Genomic DNA, 18,369 nt, shown 5'->3' with positions numbered 1-18,369 from the left:
GTCATCCATATAATGGCAAATTATGAATTGTGGAAGTTATTTGAGAATTGTTTCCAAAGGTTTTTGCACAAAATATAGGCATAAACTACAACTATTTAACATTCCCTGTAGCAAAACCTTCCATTGAAATCTTCTAACCTGTTGTTATAGGTAGGCACTGTGGAGGCAAATATTTCCCTATCTTTTTATTGTAAAGGTATAGTGAAGAAGCAATCTTTTAGACCAATTACTATAATTGGCCATCCTTTAGGTATCAGAGAAGGTAATGGCATCCCAGGCTGTAGAGATCCCATAGGCTGAATTGCTTTATTGATGGCTCTCAGATCAGTAGGCCTCTCCATTTACCAGACTTCTTTTTGATAACAAATACAGGAGAATTCCATTGAGTGGTGGGTAGATTCTTCAGTATGTCCAGCATTTAGCTATTCCTGAACCAGTTTTTCTAAAGCCTCTAGCTTCTCAGAGGTCATAGGCCATTGCCCTACCCAGACAGGTTCATTTGTTAGCCATTTTAAGGGTAGGGCTTTTGGTTCCTCTGTAGGTTTGGCACTAGCATTCTGTTTCTATACCACTTGTATGTTTGGCATCTGTTTTCTGTAGCGCCTTACAAAATTTCTTCTACCACTAGGAGCTTGTTTATGATTCATATCTGACACAAGAGGAATGTTAATCTGGGTATTCCATCATTGAAATAGATCATGGCCCCAGAGATTTATAGCAGTGTCTGTGACATATGGCCTCAGTCTTCCTCTTTGTCCTTCTGGCCCAATACAGTCTACCCATCTTGTTCTTTGTTTTACTTGAGATAAGGTTCCAGTCCCTAAGAACTGAACATTTACTTCTTGTAGTGGCCATTTTGGAGGCCAAGATTCTTGGATTATAATGGTAACATCTGTTTCTGTGTCCACCAAGCCTATTAGCATAATGTTATTTATCTGCGCTCTTAATTTTGGTCTTTTATCATTTATAGGAGTCTGCCAAAATATGTTTTTTTGTTTCATCCAGTTATGATTGGTTCATCCTCTGTAGATAATCTATCATCCAGAGAACTATTATTCTTTACAATAGGTAGTGGATCTTCTAATTGTTCTCGGATAGATAGTCCTCCACAGTGGCTGGGAATGACCAAACCACTTTTGATATGGGGACCTTCAAGAGGCCCTTTGAAGAGTTTCCTGATTGTAAAGGGTTACCTTGCTTGTCTGTGGTCGACAAGATGTCTTTGGCATCTTGGTGCCTTTTCAAACCTTTAGAAATTGCCTCTCCTATCAAATCTTCTATATCTTGATCTTTATACTCAATATTAACTATATACAAGACCCATTCACCCAATGATGCTGATCTGATTTTTAATGGCCAAAGTACCTGTTTGCATTGTGGATTTGCATTCTCCTAAGCTAGAGATTCTATAAGGATTCACCTATAATCTGAATCAGTTAGCTGTAATTCTATTGCTCCGGACAATCTTTGTCAGAATTCCGTTAACCTTTCTCTCAGTCCTTGTACCACCTGGTATAAGGTTCTATCCTCTCTCCTAGTTCATGAACCTTATTCAAAGCATTCAGAGCTGCTGTATGGCATAAAGACAAGATGTGTTTGTCATATTCAATCTGAGCCTGTAGGTCATTGTAAGTGTCCTCAGGAACAATTTTGTCTTGGGGAGCTTCATAACCTTTCTTTAGGCCTTGAAGCTCAAGGGCCTTTTCTTCCTCCCTCCATACATCCCTCCATTGTATTTGAGATGAATTTTGTAGCACAGCCAAAATCAATTGACTCCAATCCTTTGTGGTCACCCTATTCACACTTGCCCAAGAATTCAGTAACTCCGTAACATAAGAGGAATGAAAACCATAAGAAACAATTGTAAAGGGAAGCCTTTTCCTTGAGAGAAGCCTTCCTGCCAGCCTGGTTCCAGAGCCGCATCGGTCCCAAATAAACACACAGGAGACTATATTAATTATGAAGCTGTTGGCCTTGCTTGTTTCTTACTGGCTAGCTCTGACTTAAGTAATTACCCCATAATTGCTAATCTAAGTATTTCTCTTACCGGAGAGGTTTCCGGGCTTTCTACTCCATGGCATTACATATTGACTCTCTGTGTTTCTCCTTCCCAGAGTCCTCCTGGACTCCTAGTCCCACCTATCTTGATTCTCTATTGGCCAACAGTGCTTTATTGACAAATACACAGGACTTCCCCAACAAGGAATTGCTTGTTTGATCCCCTTAAGGTCCTTCATCTGTATTGGTTCCCACTGACAAGCAACGGAACCATTAGGATGCCTCCTTGTTGCTGGTTTCATAGTCATAGATACTGGGAAGGCCATAGGAGATGGCATAACAACCTTAGGAAGATCTTCCTGGTGTCTGAGATGTGTAGGTAAACCTCTGTGATGACCTGTTGCTAGTGCATCTGAATCTGATATATCAGATTGTAAGTCATCTAAGACCTGCAGTGTAGTGACCACCGTTTCTCTGAACGATTGAATTTCCTGGATCAAAAAATTTTAAGGGCTTCATAGAGTCTGCCTGTTTCTTTGATTCATCATTTATACATGATCCCAAGCATTTAATATTCTCATCCTTAGATATTATCTGAATGGCATGTAAGTTGCCTTCTAGGAACAGTGTTTTAGCTACTAGCCAGTCAGTATCTTCAGATATGGAATGAATTGTTTCAGTAAATTTAATAATCTGATGTTCCAGATTTTGAGTTTTATTAGTGGAGTCATCATACATGGAACAAGTTGTTTCTGCCAGGCTGATTATGTCCTGCTGAATCCATTCTATTTTGGCCATAAGGGCAGGATACATGGAATCAATTCTGTCTTGTAAGTTGTTATGTTTAAGTTCCAAAGTGTCTACTTTGTTAGATATTTCCCCATCGGCCTGAAGATTTTGAATTTTTGACTCTAATTTTTCAATCATTTGCACAATTTCCCTGTTTTCTGCCCTGTTATTAATGTATCTCTTCCATGCTATTATATGTATTATGAAGCTAATCGTTAGCATCAGACACAAATACATTTGGAGGATGTCTCTCTCCCATGATATTATTCATGAAATAAACAATAAGATCCCTAACACTCTCCATCATTAGACTATCTGCCATGGTATAAAGCAGGTAATCTTATCAGCAGCTAAACTGCCAGAATGCAAAACTCACCTCCAATGATCTCAGGTTGAGGAAAGGATTTTTACCTGCAATAACTATGCTTGGCCAGCAGGTAACACAGGTGTGCCGCCAAACACAGCTCCTCCACGGGTGCTCTGTATTTCCCAGTGGAATTTGAAATATCATAAGTAGCTTTTACAGAAATTTAGAGAGGAGGATTTTGTTCAAAGGAAGGGAAAGAGCCCTGTGTGGATTGTGGGACTCTGCAGGTATGGAGTGCTGCAGAATCTTATAGGCAGGAAGGAAAGCTAGGACCATGCGGCTTTTGGGATGCTCGTTTCGGCAACCATTGATAGAGGCGTGGCTTGCTGCCTGGGAAGCTGCGGTGTTTAGTGGCTGCTCATTCTGCAAGCTCCCTGGGGACTGGGGATCACCGGGCTGGCTTGGCAGGAGTGTTGATTTCTGGGCAGGCAGATGGGAGGGCCACAGAGATGCACGGTCTTTGGTGCAGCAGGAGAGCAAAAGGGATGGGACTCGGTTTCGTGGAAGAAAACCGTGCCCAGCAGGAGAACAGGACTGAGATGGGAAACCCCGGTGACTTAGGAGGGCCTCCGAGAGCACCAAAATGAACGGGGCTTTAGACCACGCACATAGGCTGGTGGCTGGCACCCAGCCAGGGAGGGAGACAGAGGACAGGGAGGCTGGGTAAACTTACTTACTGACACCAAATAACACGGAAATATTAAGCTACACAAAATAGGGATGTCCTGTGATATTTTATTGAGGGAGAAATCACTTATGTGAGAAGCCAAGAAAGCTGAGAACCTGCTCTCCAGGCTGCAACTGGAACCCAAAGAGAGAGAGTCTCCTCCCACTAGCTGTTTATCTCTCCTAGATTCTACAGACCTGTGAACACACCCAAATGGGTGTGGTCAGCCCCACGAATATGTAGATCTCTCCCTATGCACAACTGTCTGAAACTCCAGTTCCAGGAGATCCAAAGCCCAATTCTAGTCTCTCTGGGTACCCTGTATGCAAGTGTTACACATATATGCAGGCAAAACATCTATACCCAGAGAGTTTAAAAACAAAAAAGAATGCTTGAAGGGGAAAGATACGTGATATCCCATGTGATTTCAACCATGTGTACCCTTCATTTTCTTCTCCTCCTTGAATACCATTGTAATTCTTCAGTGACACACTCTCCCTAGTGAAAACAACCCCAGGAAGCAGCAAGAGCTGACAAGAATGTCTTGTAAGTCTGTATGACCCCATCCAGTTTCTACACAGGAGCATACTAAGGCATGAAGAAGACGATACTGCTTTTGTTTCCTCTCAGACTCGGGTTAAACCCTGCAAGGCTGTGTGTGGATATGACTCCTGTGTCATCTCCTATTTCCTCTTCATTTTAGTCACTTAGAAATGTGCAAACTCCAAGCCAGTTTTTGCCTAGAACGTTTACTCACTGTTCTTTCAGGAACACAATTACCCGAATTCTGCTTTCTCTGTATGTGTTTGTCTAAAACATAAGCTTCCTGAAGACAACAACTTGTCTGATTTGAGTCTTCAGTATCTTGCACAGAGTTCAAAAGAAAACAGATGCCCCCCCCCATAGTTGGTCTTGATTGTTGATTGGATTGGATTGACACATGCTTAGAGGATTAGACAGCATGCCTGGGCTGGGCCAGGACATTATGGTGGACACTCCAGAGGCAGCGGCAGGCTTTCTCGGACTACCAACCCCAAGTAATGACACATAGACTTATTATTACTTATGAGTGCTTAGTCTTATCTTATACTTGTCCCTACAGCTCTTATAATTTAATTTTATCTGTTTCTCTTCATCTACGTTTTGTCTCGGGGCGTTTTGCCTGTCTTTCATTCTGTCTGTCGTACTCCATGTCTGTCCAGCTAGCCCCAGGTGTTTCTCTCTCTTTTTCCCTCGTTCTGTCATCCCTTACTCCCCCAAGCCTGGATTTCTCCTTACACTTATTCTCTCTGTCCACCAGCCCCACCTATCCCTAAATATTGGCCATTCAGCTTTTCATTAGAGTAGTCAGGTACCCCAGGCAGGCACAGCAACACATCCTTATTAAACAAATGCAGAGGAAACAAATGTAACATACCTTCATATAGTTTAAGTAGTATTCTGTCACAAAATAAAATCTTTACATAGTTAAGATAATAGTCCAGAAGAGATCTCTAAGTTCAAGGCCAGCCTGGTCTACAGTTTGAGTTTCAGGACAGCTAGGGCTATACAGAGAAACTCTGTCTCACAAACCAAAAGACCAAAGTCTTGACAAATTCACCCCACGTCCTATCTGATGTCTCTGTTTCCGATGTATGTGTGAAAAATGCAACCAGTCAACTTCCTGCCTTCTTGCCCTACTTCCCTGGCCACTATGGACTCTTCCTGCGGAACCTCAAGTCAAACTCACCTTTCTTCCTTAAGTTGCTTTGGGTATAGTGATTTTTATTTCAGCAACTGAAAAGTTCACCAGGCAAACCCTAAATGCGAACCTTTAACATACACGGTTTGAGTATGTGGTGGTCAGTGTGTTCTGGGGTGAGAAGAAGAGAGATCTGGTGGACTGTTGGTTCACTGGGGGCAGCTGGGACCCCAGACACAGGGCAGACCTTTCCTTGATTTCTTACTAAGGCGGATGTCCTACGGCTCCCAAGCTCCGTTGCTTTCATTTGTGTTAAGCCTTGGGGGACATGTTCCTTTGTGCTGTTACTGAACCATTTCCAAAGCTTTCTCTCCTAAGGTGGGGCGCCAAGCTGAAGGCTGCAGCGGATGAGTTAGGGCTTTCCTGAAGAGAGGGACTTTGGGCACAAGGGCCTCCCTCACACAGAGGTCTGCTCTTCCCTCTCTAAGGCCTCCTTCTGCTGTGATGTCCAGAAATGGGCCAAGGGGAAGGCTCTCACAACCCCCAGCTCCACAGAGAGACAGCACAGGATGAAATCTGCCCGCCAAACCTACAAAAGACCCATGCCTTCTCCATGACTGCACCCGATATCCCATCCGCCAGCTTTCAAGCTGGCTTCCTGCTCATCAGCCACTCTTCACTCAACTGTATATCCCTGGAGTGGGCCTGCTGTTCCTCCAGCCATCTTCCCGGCACCACGGCCTGGCAGGGTCGGAGTTCTCCATTTCCCTTCCAGGACACGCCCTTAGAGCCTGTCCTGGTGACGGGAGACTAGGGTGCCACAAGCTTTGCAGGGGAGCCTGCATCGTTTCTCCTGGGCCGTTCTCGTGTGCCCGCCATCTCTAGGAAAGGCAAAGCCGTTGTGTGAGATCGGGAAGCAGGCAGGGAGCACACAGTGCCCTCCTAACGCTGCTCTCACCCTCAGGGCTAACCCTGCTCTCACCCTCTGGTTCCGGTGCACAGTGGGCCTGACAGCCGCCACTGTCCCAGAGTGTGCAAGGCAGAGAGCAAAGCAACTTGAACTCACCTCAGGGCTTCCATGTAGACTTGGGGTGTGAGCCGGTGTGAGCTGGCAAACCAGGAGGGAGTGTGTCTAACACTGGGAATTCATTGGTTTCTGGCTAATTTGCATGCTTTGTTGTGAGAAAAACCTGTATCTCTTTTAAACAACAGAAAAAGAGACGAAAGGATAATATTGGCTACCAAAAAAATTGGGGCAGAGTGATATGCTCTTGGCGCAGAATTGAGGTCCCACCATGAGGAAGAAGGCAGCTCTGGCAGACCTTTGCCAGCAGGCCCAAAGAATCGCAGCGCGGGAATCCTGACCGAGGAGCAACAGGGTCCCTTCCAGGCCCTGGGAGCTCTGTTTAGCGGATTGCATCCCCAGTTTAAATTAGGAAACCGACTAATAAATAGTTAAATGTGTTTGCCGGAAAATATTCAAGTGTCAGGCTACAGTTTCCAAATTCCCTGCAGAGCCTGGACTCTGGGAACCTTGGCAGCCAAGCCTGTTGTTAAGAAGGTCACGGATGCCATCTGTGACTGCGTGCACTCCCCTGTTGAAGCATGACACGGGCTGGTTTTGTCTGTGAGCGCGAGGCTGGCACTCTCTTGCGGGCACAGCAGTGACTTGGGTAGACCAGGGGTCTGCCCCCCACAGGAGCTGGAGCTATGTGGCTGAAGACAGGAAAAGATGAAACATCGCTCTTGGGTCTGTCTTTAATTACAGCTCAAACATGTTTGGGGAATGTTCATGCACGGCTTTCCTAAATTTTCCTGATGTGAGCTTTCTTTAAAATATGGGGATAGCTCTCTTTAGTTGTTAAGGCAGATGAATGAATATTTTGCTCACAACTTAAAAGTGAAAAGAATGTGATAACCAATTCCAGAATCCTCTTACGTACTTTGTAACTGTTTACTCCATGTTTTATCAGAATCCTAAAATATGACGTTTTATTTATCGGGAGTAGCATATGCAACGGTGCATGTGTCGTTGTCAGAGGAGACCTTACAGGAGTTCATTCTCTCCTTTGGCTACATGGGTCTTGGGATCCAACTCGGGCTCCAGGCTCTCACCTGCTTGAATGTCGACTTGCTGATGCATGCATGTGGCTCTTTGCTGGGTTTTAGGGGTACATTAAAGTATTTTTTGCATGTATGACCATGGAAGAACTACTATGCCCCCAAAACTTTACCAATCATAGAATAATGTGTAGCTCATACATAGACTACTGAATGCTCAATTCTTAGAAATCTGCCATCTTCTCCAATGGCTAACAACTGTCTAAAACAGTGATGACTGGTGCTTCTGAGACACTTTGAAAAACCCAATGAAAGCCCTGGTCTTCAGAAAAACGTCTTCAGACAGTGACAGCCATCTTAGATCCTTACAGGATGTTCATGACATCTCCTATCTCTGAATGCATACACCATGCGCAGTACTCCAAAATGACAGACAGAACTTTGCCATCATCACCAGACATTGCATTCCTGAGCCTTCACTTGGAGGAACTTAAAGTTTCAGGGAAGTCAAGTAGGAGATGGACAGCCAGCCTACGGAGTGAAAAACGGAATCACAAAAGTCTCTGGCAGTGCCGCCATGACACACACCAGTAGATGACTCAGAAGAACCCTTCCACGCTAGAATGTCTCTGCTTCAGCCACGGAAGGGGCTTACCAGCCTACACTTGCCGTCTTGACAGTCTGCAGTTAAAACCAAGAGTGTGGGGCGCTCGGCATTGGCACAGTAGTTAAGGGCCTGGTTTCTGAAGGCGCAATTAGTTAGCAGTTACGAGATAGTCTCATCAGCCAAGCCTTCTCACTAGCTCTTACACCTCGGAAGTGGGGCGACTCATAAGTCAGGGTAATGGAACATCCTTAATTAGAAAGCGGAGGTCAAATTGCACTGTTTTGTCAAGTGTGTGAGCTTGCAAGGAAAAATGTCTAACTAAGCATATTCCCAAAGACGAGCTCTCCCTGTTCTCCTCCACAATGTCTGAGGAAAAAGACACTCGGATTACAGTGGTGGTGGTGTAGCTCAGTAAGCTTTCTGAAGCCCTGCTCAGACGATGGTGAAAAGTGTGTCAGAGCGTGGGAGCTCTACGAGGCACCTGACATCTCAGGTGCGGACAAAGCACAGCCTTGAGATTTCTCAACGCCTCCATGTCCTCAGATTCTAAGAGCAAGGTGGCCACAGAAGGATGTTCCAGACATGGAAATGTGTGTCCCTCCCCAAAGCCAGCCACAGTGTCCCCCCTAACTGTTCTGTGGGTCAAGGGCTAGCAGGAAGGGAGTAGGTGTCTAACTTACGAGTCTAAGCAATTTCATCTTGATGTCTCTCTTCATCTGCACACAGGGCTCCCTGACATAGCAAGATCCTCTCCGGGCGCTCAGCTCACCGTCAAGCACAAAGTGGTATGTTCCGACTCTCTCTGAGGACTTTTAATAGTATGTGGAAGGGACTGAATACTGCTTACTAGTCATAGGAAAGCAACCCCGAAGGGGAGGAGTTTTAAAGACAGATATTCGTTTGTCAAATGGTTTTTCCTGGGCATTATGTGTGTAGCTTCCTAGTAGGGGATACGTAGGTAACCACAGTTACCAAACAACTGGCTGGGCTGAGGCTGTTACCACATTCTCCCACATGGTCTCTTTCCCGCACGTGTCAAAAAGCATAGTAAATTTGTAAGTCTCTGACTGTAAACTCCCAAACAACGAAGAGGCTAGAAATGGAAACAGTGAAAAACAAAAAACAAGATTTGGGTGTGGCTCAGCGGCAAAGCAAATGCTTGTCACCTCAGAAGGCCCTGGGTTCAAGTCACAGCATTTCAAGAGAATGAAAACATGGGAAGTTTTTCCTCTTTCTCTGAGATAATAACCCATTTTAGTCACACTGCTTGCAAAAATCGATATGCTTGTATATACATCATATGTCTGCATATAAACGTGTATCCAGTAAGTTGACCAGGTCGTGCTGGACCTTGTCCTCTATAATCTGCTCTTATATATCAATATATATATATATATTTATGAACACCTATCCTTGTTAACACACATAACCATTTATCATCACTTGACCCATATAAGCCTGTATGGGTCATAGTGCAATTTAAAAATGTCCCGTATCTGCAAGCATTTTTCCTTTTTCCTTTTCTCCTTGTTGTTTTTATTTGCTATACATTTAGGGGTTTTGTATTTATAATTATTATAAACAGTGTTACGATAGGTAGAAGTTATCATAAACACATTTATGCAATGGTAAATTCATCTTAGTGCATTTCCAGAAGTAAAATGCTTGGGCTGGGAAGTAAGCTGGTTTTATTCACAGCTAAATGGCCTCCCCGTATCAGCCTCAATGCCTTCCTCTATTTTCATGCCTGCCTTAATCCAGGCCTACGGGTGCGTGCTATGATCCCAGCATTCAAGAGAGCCCTACAAGTTCAAGGTCAACTTGGGATGCACAGTGAGGGTGGGTTTTCCCCTCCAACGGTGATGGAGATAATTATAACCTCAGCGTTTCCCAGTTTAACAGATGAGAATAGTCAATTTTTCCTGGATAGATGAAGATTCTCCCCTCATGTTTATTAGCTACATGCGTGTTTTTATTAGCAATAGTTGGTTCTCATTATCTGCAGAAGTCACATTTTCTAAAGCTGAACTGAACACCACATTCATGAACAGCAAACAGTTGCTCTCATGGGAGATGTAAAGTTTGGGTTCCGTAAATCTCTGGTTACAACGTTTTTGTTTCGTTTTTGTCAATTTATCAACATACAAACTTTGTTTTGTATGTTTTTAAAATTATCTTTATTATAAAAGACTTGAAAATTAAAAATCCATCCCTAATTTTTATATGTATGTCTCTGTTCAAAGACTGTTCAAGATAGGTCAATTTGTTAGCGTTGAACTTGGGCCAGTGCCGCTACCGCGGAGGCTAATTACTGGAGTTCTTTTCCCTGAGAGGCGCACCACAGCCTTCTTTTGCTTTGGATCCTGCACCGTACTTCAGCATGATGGTCAGGACCATTTTAAACAGCAACATCCCTAACAAAGAAACACAAAAACTCAGAAGGGGAGTTCTAAAGAGACCGAGAAAAGGACATTTAATTACCTAAGAGAGCGCGGCCAAGGCTTCCTGGTCATGCTTGACCTTGGCGTGAGCGCACATGGCAGGGGATTCCATTCTCCACTCTGGGTGTGCTCCTCGGTGACCTCGAAAGTGCTACATTGACCTCACGGTTACACACAGACTTCAGCAAGCAGGCGAAGTCACAGTGTGGAACCCACGGAAGCTGAAATACGACTGTTTTCCTTCGCCCATGTTTCTGTCGGGATAGTTGGTTTTGTTTGTTTGTGTTAGTGATTTTCACAAACTGTCTACATACTAGGACCGGACTTTTTGGCTCAGCCTCATTCATAAATTCCTCAGCCAGTTTGTCTTTTCATTTTGCTGGGTATAGTGGATGCTGACAGCAGCATCAAAATGCTGGATGGGAAAACAACCAGCAGAGGAAATTTGTTAGATGCGTATTACTGGGAAAGTGTGTGTGTGTGTGTGTGTGTGTGTGTGTGTGTGTGTGTGTGTGTGTGTGTGTGTGTGTGACCAGACTTGGAGCTCACTGACTAGCTGGTGGTGAGCCCTGGGGCGGCCTGTCTGCTCCCTGCCCCCACCCTCACTTTGCCCCAGCCCCAGCGCTACGGTTAGCCAGCACTTCCCCGGTTTTGGGTTTCTACAGTTTTATGGTAGGTGCCATGGGGCTGAGCTTAGAGCTGTTCAGCCACAGGGCCCTCTTCTCAGCCACCCTGGGCTCAGTTGTTTTGTTTTGGTTCGGAGACACAGTCTTGCTATGTAGCCCGGGCTGGCTTCCAATCTCAGTGCCTCCCTGTGCCAGCCTTCCCAGTTCTGGGGTCTCAGGCATGTACCCCCACGCCCGCCTTGGTTGGTGTTAATTCCCAACTCTCTGTCTTCCAGGCACATCAGGTTTGGGGTTCTGAGCCTCCTTTTTCAACACTTCTGGATTACAGAGCTTTTCGTAAGTGTCCCCTCCCCCCAATGCGATCCACCAATAAGCTGTCAGTCCTATCTGCTTGTAGTCTTGGTTTTGAGGGCTGTTACCTCTGTCTGCTGTTCTCACGACTTCCAGGGTCAGGGGCCGTTTAGTAGAGCCCCCCACTGCCGCCCCCGCCCTCCCACCTACCCTGCTACTTCACTTTGTGAGACCCAGCATGAAGAAAGCAGGGTCAGATCTGACAGGGGACAGGGATCCAGCAGACACATTTGACCTCCGCAGCTCTGGGAATAAGCATTGTGGGGAGCTGCTGCTGAGGCTGGGGAGACTGCAGTGAGGGCCTGGGGCTTCTGACTTAAGAAGCGCTTCAGGGTGTCAGGAAATCACAAGCCAAGCCTTGTAACGTAGCATTCAATCCTAGCTTCTCAGGAGGCCGAGGCAGGAGGATTGCAATTTGAGGTGTGGCCGGGGAGTTTAGTGAGATGCTGTCTCAAAATGAAAAGTAAAAAGCCTGAGTGTGGAGCTCACCTTCAACCTCAGCACCCGGGAGGCAGAAGAGCGGCCGTCTCTGTGAGCTCAAGGCTAGCCGGGTATTAAGTCCACATGCTGTGGCTGTCTCAGGGAGGACTGGGGGGAGGAAGTCGGAGAAGAGAGAGGGGAGGGAGGAGGGCTGGGCATGGTGTGCTGGCTAATGCCTGTAACCCTAGCACTTAGGAGACTGAGGCAGGAGGCTCAGGGCCACCTAAAGCTACGTGAAACCCTGCCTCAGAAGAATCAAACCAGAACACCGCCAGAACTAGAAGGAAAGCAGCAAAAAGAGTGTTGAGGGCGTAGCTCCGTGATTTACCTAGCTTGGGCAAGACTGTGGGTTCGCCCTCAGTAGGGAAAACAAAACTCCAGTCAGTTCCTTCCTTATTCCTAGTAGACTTTGCTCTGCCTGAAGCACTTAGACACTGAATGTGTCTTCACTCTAGGTGTGAAACCCACAAATCCAGGCCTTCAGCTCCTCATGAGATACAGGGCTAGAGGGAAAAATCTTCTGAAACAAGTAAGTTTATGTTGTCATTAACACCCGCCTCCGCCCCTGGGTGTATGTGAGTGCATGAGTGGAAGTGTGGGGGGCTTAGGTCCTAGGAAAATAACCTTCCTTTAGACTCTGCCGGAAGATGGGCTGCTCTGAGGAGAGGTCTCCAAACACTGCCTGTGCAGACCTGTGTGGTTCAGGAAACAGCCTTCAGAGAGGCTTTGGGGACGGGGACTCCCCACAGGGGATGAGGGCTGAGGGCTCTGGCTCCTGTGACGGATCCACTAAGTTCTCAGGTCGTCTTGCCTCCCTGGGGGCCCACCCTGGGTGCCCAGTGCCCCAGTACTTCCAGTTTCCCCTGCCTGCCCGGTGTCCCAGTGTGGGTTGTCCCTGATCTCCTTGATATGGCCTCCCCTGACCAGGACTCTGACTGGACTCATCAGGCCTCTCAAATCCCAGTGCTTTTATTTATTTATTTATTTATTTATTTATTTATTTATTTATTATTTTTGGTTTTTATGAGACAGGGTTTCTCTGTATTGTTTTGGAGGCTGTCGGTCCAGCCTGGCCTTAAACTCACAGAGATTCGCCTGCCTCTGCCTCCCGAGTGCTGGGATTAAAGGTGTGCGCCACCACCGCCCGGCAAATCCCAGTGCTTTTAAAACAGACATTAAGTGAGGTCCATTTCTGCCTTAGGATTCTGGCAGAAGGGGTTGGCCGGGGTGGTGGCAGTTCAGCCGTCAAGCGTCTGCCTTGGAAACAGCAGCCCTTCCTTTAGTCACGTAATAGCTGGGTGTAGTGCCATGGGCTAGAAATTCCTTGTGAGGAGGAAGCAGATGCAGGTGGATGGAGCCCTAAGGTTCACTGGCCGGTCAGCCTAGCCTACTGGGCAGACAGCAGGCCGGCGAGAGAACTTGTCTCGAGAAACAAGGCAGATGACATCTGAGGATCAAGAAGTTGTTTTTTGATGCCCACAAGCACATGCATGTTCACACACACACCGGCACACAAACACATACAGACACACAGGTGAGTACACCCACATGAACAAACACACAAAGATATGAACACATACATATACATGCCACACGCGCGCGCGCACACACACACACACTCATACACACAAACATACACACAGGTACACACAGGCACATACACACATCAACACACAAACACGCAAAGATATGCACACACACATGAACACATACATACACATGCCACACACACGCGTGCGCACACACACACACAAACATACACACAGGTACACATAGGCACATACACACCACACACAAACACACATACAGGGTCACACACAGGCATCCATACACACATCAACACACAAACACACAAGCACACCCACAAAACTCAAACACAAGTCTCTGGCAGGGATTCCTAAAGAATAGGTTAAAAAGCAAAGAAAATTTGTTTTCTCTGTGTGCCCTACTGACTTCATTTATGATAAAACAAAGCAATAATTTTAGCTATCCCACGATTTTTATTATACCCTTTGTTTAAGCTGAATTTAAACAACTCAGTTTCATGCTAAGTAATTATATTTGTGATGTCATGGGCTTGGTATGCTAGCTATGTGTGTTAGGGAGAAAGGATAACTTGACCACTTAAGTTCTGGTATGCAGCGCTGTGGGGCTGTGGAGGGGGATGCATGAGGTTGTTGGGGTGAGACACAAGGGGTCCCCAGAAGCTGTGGGGGGTCTTGAAAGCTCATTGAGCACTCAGTTAAGGACCTGCTTCTCTGGAGGGCTGGGGCTCTCTTCTGGGAGGGGAAGATGATTTCTTGAAAGCATGTTGCTCTCAGTCTCCTCCTGGGAGTTGTCTGAGGGAATGATTAACTACTATTAAGTAATTCCCTCTTGCTGCATGGAGTTGCTCTGAGGATAGGCAATTCTATCGCCAACCAGTGTCTCAGCTGTGCTGAGGGACACATGCCCTCCTCTGTCAGGAATTTTCCTAACCCTTCCCCTAAACACATTTTCATACTTTTTTTTTGTGATGTACTAATAGTCTAAAAGTGCTCTCTCTGTCTCTGTCTGTGTCTCTGTCTCTCTCCCTTTCTCTCCCTCTTTCTCCCTCCCTCTCTCTGTCTCTCTATCTATCTCTCTCTCCTTCCCCCTTCTCCCCCCTCTGTCAAATACAATAAATATGTGAGACTTATCTGAGAAATGTAGAGCCTAGAATCCTTACTAAAAATAAGTAAAGCAAAATATTTCAATTTTAAAATAAAATTGTCATTATTTTGCTGTTTGTTATGTGTACGAGTTGCATGTATGTCTGTATACTAGTGTGCCTGATACCCGAAAAGGCTAGAAGGTACCACCAAGCTCCTGGAGGTGAGCCATCATATGGATGCTGGGAGTAGAACCAGTGCCAGTGCTCTTAGCTGTTGACCCATCCCTCCAGCCCTGAAATTGAAAATATTGTTAAACAGGTACTGAGGAAAGAAGCAAGAGCTGCCGGGTCACCAATGATCTTCCCTTTAAAAAGTCTGCTTGGTGACGAGGGCCTTTGGTCCTCGAACTATCTATAATCTTGGGCCCTGATTTGGAGAAGTTCATGATATAGGACTGAGAATTCACACCCAGGACTGCCTGGCTAAGGGAGTTGCGTGGGGTGGGAAGGGTGGGTAGGAGATTGTAATCAGCAGGTCTTTAGTGATCCCAAGAGTTCTTGTCTTTCTAAATTCGCCTTGCTTATTGATCTGTCCTTCCTGACTGAGGCACACAAAACAGAAAGGGTGTTTTTAAGAGATGGAAGATGCCAGCCCCTCCGCGTGAATGATGTCTGCTTTGAAAGAGACAATTTAATTCCCAATTTTGCGGGAACAGTGACCTTTGCGGATGAGCGAGTGTTGACAATCGGGCCTGTTTTCCCCCTCCAGCTTGGGCGACGACAATGGGATTATGAAAGCAAGTTTGGCTCCTCGGAGGACTCAGAGACGGATCAATACTCCGATTACGGCAGAGGCTCCCTGCCGATGTTCAACTGACTTGAAGAACGATGTAGGGCCCTAGTTCCTGCATTAACCCATTAAGGCAGGAGGTGTGTGTACGTGTGTGTGTGCATGCGTGTGTGTGCGTGTGTGCATGTGTGCTCGCGTGTGTGTGCATGTGTGTGTGCATGTGTCTGTGTGTGTGTGAATATGTACACTGGTAGCGAGGGCGCTGTCATGATCATGATTAAATGTTCCTTCAAAGTAACTGCCAAGTCTCCCATTAGAACCTCACAAATGATGGTGCGACCGCCACCATGGCGGGCCCCAGAGCCACCCTGCCTGGCCTCTTCCGTCCGAGAAAGACTCCTCGGTTTCCGGAGCCACCGCTCAGAAGAGAAGGCCCTCCTCGGCCAGATTTCCCTCTGGCTCCCCTGCCCACGGCGCCGCCCACGGTTCCGCCCACGGCGCCGCCCACGGCACCGCCCACGGCGCCGCCCACGGCTCCGCCCACGGCGCCGCCCACGGCCCTGCGCCTCCTCTCCTGCTGCGGCTGCCCCCGCGAGGTCCCCACGCAGCCCCGCGGTCGCCCTGCAGCACGGCGGGACCTGGCGCGGGAGGACCCCGCCCCGCCCCGCCCCACCCCACTGCCACGCCCTCCGCTGCCACCCCGCGGCCCCGCGGCCCTCATCCAGCCTGTCCTCCGACCCGTGGCTCCTGCTGCACAGAAAACAGTCTCACCCTAACCCCTAACCGCCCCACACGAGCCAGCCATCATCACCACCACCATTATTTCTTTTTCCCTTGAGCCCAGGTTGGGCTAAACACGTTCCCTGGGAGCCATCTGGTCTGCTTCCCGGGAACCCTTCATGTGGTTTCCATTAAGCTCGCCAGGACCGTGCATTGAAAACGCAGCCCGGGGCCGCTCGGGAGGCTCCCCCGGGCTGCCCTGCACACGCAGAGCGAGGGGACCTCTGGGTAGGCGCCCCGGCTGGCCCCCGAGGACCATAGTGACTGCGCGTCACCGTCGTCACCACCCCCAGGGATACACTCATCCGTGGCGAGGCTTTCTCAGCGCCCCGGTGTTCGCTGTGCCTTTTCTTTCTTTTCTTTTCTTTTTTTTTTTTTTTTTTTTTTTTACCGCATGCCAGCCAGAGTTCGTTAGAATTCTGTTTCGATCCTAGAAAATCAATGTCAACGGCTTTACAGACAAATTTACAGAAATAACCTGGCCACAGAGACTCCGTGTGACCAGCCACATTGAGTCTGCGCCTTCTGCGCCTGTCCCTGATTTCCCCTACCCTACAGGAAAAACAGAACAGGGGGGAAAAAAAAGAAGTTAGCTTAAGGGGGAAAAAAGAACCAGCCTCACACAATGAGTTAGATAAAGGAGGCAGGGCGATCTAAGGAATCATAGTGCGCGCTGTATCTGGAAAGTTCCTTGGGGTTTATTAAAGATTAGCTTACTGAGTGGAAAACTGAGGGGTCTGGGGAGGGTCGCGTGGCCCGTGGGGATAGCACTGACTGTGTTGTGGCCTGGGTAAGGGAGGAGAGGGAGGAGACCCGGCCGCCAGGTATTCCAGGCAGCTAAAGGGAATCAGTTTGTGGCGTCCTGGTCCTCGACTGGGCTTCCCAGCAAGCCGAGCTTCCTCCCAGGTCCCCCCTTTTTCCTTTGCTTTCCTCTGTTCTCTTCCCACCCCCTCCCTGGCAGGGTGATTTTATTTGGGATTTTTAAAATGAAACCAGGTGCTGCCTAAAACAAAGGCAAAGGACTAACGCGGAGGAGAGACGACCTAACACCTAAGGAATGCGCTGAGTTTTATGACTCAGGCTGTCCTGGCAAAGAACCCGGAGTGACATGGAGGGGTGGGTGGAGAGGAGCACAGACCATACATGGCGGCCCTGGCCTCCCCACACCGGGTGGCAAGGCAGCCTGTGACTCACTTTGTGAAGCCTAGGCAAGGCTTCCTGGGCTGGGGCCAGGTCCACGGGATGCAGCCAGTGCTACCCTGAGGCTTCAGGAAGTCGTGCTAGCAAAAAGCCACCCTTTGCCCCGGGAAGAGGCGGGCTTATTGCTGGGCCAAGGGCACCGGTGCCTTCAGGAGATGAATATCCAGTAGGCTTTAAAGTGACAAGGCAATGAGCGAGCTTTGGGGTGGGGACAATGGCTGGTGTGTGTGCGCGCGCGTGTGTGCGTGTGCGTGCGCGTGTGTGCGTGTGTGTGAGTGGTGCGTGCGCGCGTGTGTGTGTGCGTCCGCGTGTGTGCGTGTGTGTGTGAGTGTACGTGTGTGTGCACGTGCGTGTGCGTGCGTGCACGTGCGTGTATGTGTGTGCACGCGCGCGTGCGTGTGCATGTGTGTGGTGCGTGAGTGCGTGCGTGTGAGTGTGCGTGTGCGCGCGTGCGCGCGTGCGCGCGTGCGTGCGTGTGAAGGTCTCAGGATTGTCGCAGTGCCTAGGGTGGAGGGGAGCAGAGAGTGTGAAGGCGTGTGGATGATGAAGGGGCTCACCCGGCGGGCTGTGTATAGCACTCAGTCACCCGGGCGGGCATCCACGCATTCTAGGATTCCTTTCCTGTGAGCATGGTGATGGAGTGAGGCATACATCTTTTTCTGTTACTAAGACAGGCTAAGTAAGAGCGAAGGAGAAAGCCTCTGCAGCAGGGCGGAGGGACGGGCCCGAAATCGGGCGACCAGGGTCTGCCAGGCTCTCTCTTCATCACCTTTTCCCGAGCAGAACCAACTGGAGTCTTCTTCCGGTGTCCCTCACTCCAGCGAAGGCTGTCATGTTTTGAATGAGAACTCCGAGGGACGCAAATGAGATCCCACACGTAGACGCCTTGAGGAACGCAG

General features: G+C 47.9%; 1 protein-coding gene across 1 annotated transcript in view; it reads left to right on the top strand.

Annotated features, from left to right (window-relative positions):
- Nucleotides 1-15,788, top strand: part of CUNH4orf51 (chromosome unknown C4orf51 homolog) — a 35,553-nt gene extending 19,765 nt beyond the window's left edge. Inside the window, exons 3-6 of the mRNA XM_040734854.1 lie at nt 8,897-8,955; nt 11,513-11,573; nt 12,524-12,597; nt 15,470-15,788. Of these exons, the coding sequence (XP_040590788.1) occupies nt 8,897-8,955; nt 11,513-11,573; nt 12,524-12,597; nt 15,470-15,577 (302 nt within the window). The 3' untranslated portion in view covers nt 15,578-15,788. The remainder of the gene's footprint in view (nt 1-8,896; nt 8,956-11,512; nt 11,574-12,523; nt 12,598-15,469) is intronic.
- Nucleotides 15,789-18,369: the final 2,581 nt, after the last annotated feature.

Source organism: Mesocricetus auratus, unplaced genomic scaffold (genome assembly GCF_017639785.1).
Source record: "Mesocricetus auratus isolate SY011 unplaced genomic scaffold, BCM_Maur_2.0 Super-Scaffold_100041, whole genome shotgun sequence".
Classification (NCBI taxonomy): Eukaryota; Metazoa; Chordata; class Mammalia; order Rodentia; family Cricetidae; genus Mesocricetus; species Mesocricetus auratus.
The sequence above is the reverse complement of the archived record's forward strand: the minus strand, read 5'-3'. Positions and strand labels throughout refer to the sequence as shown.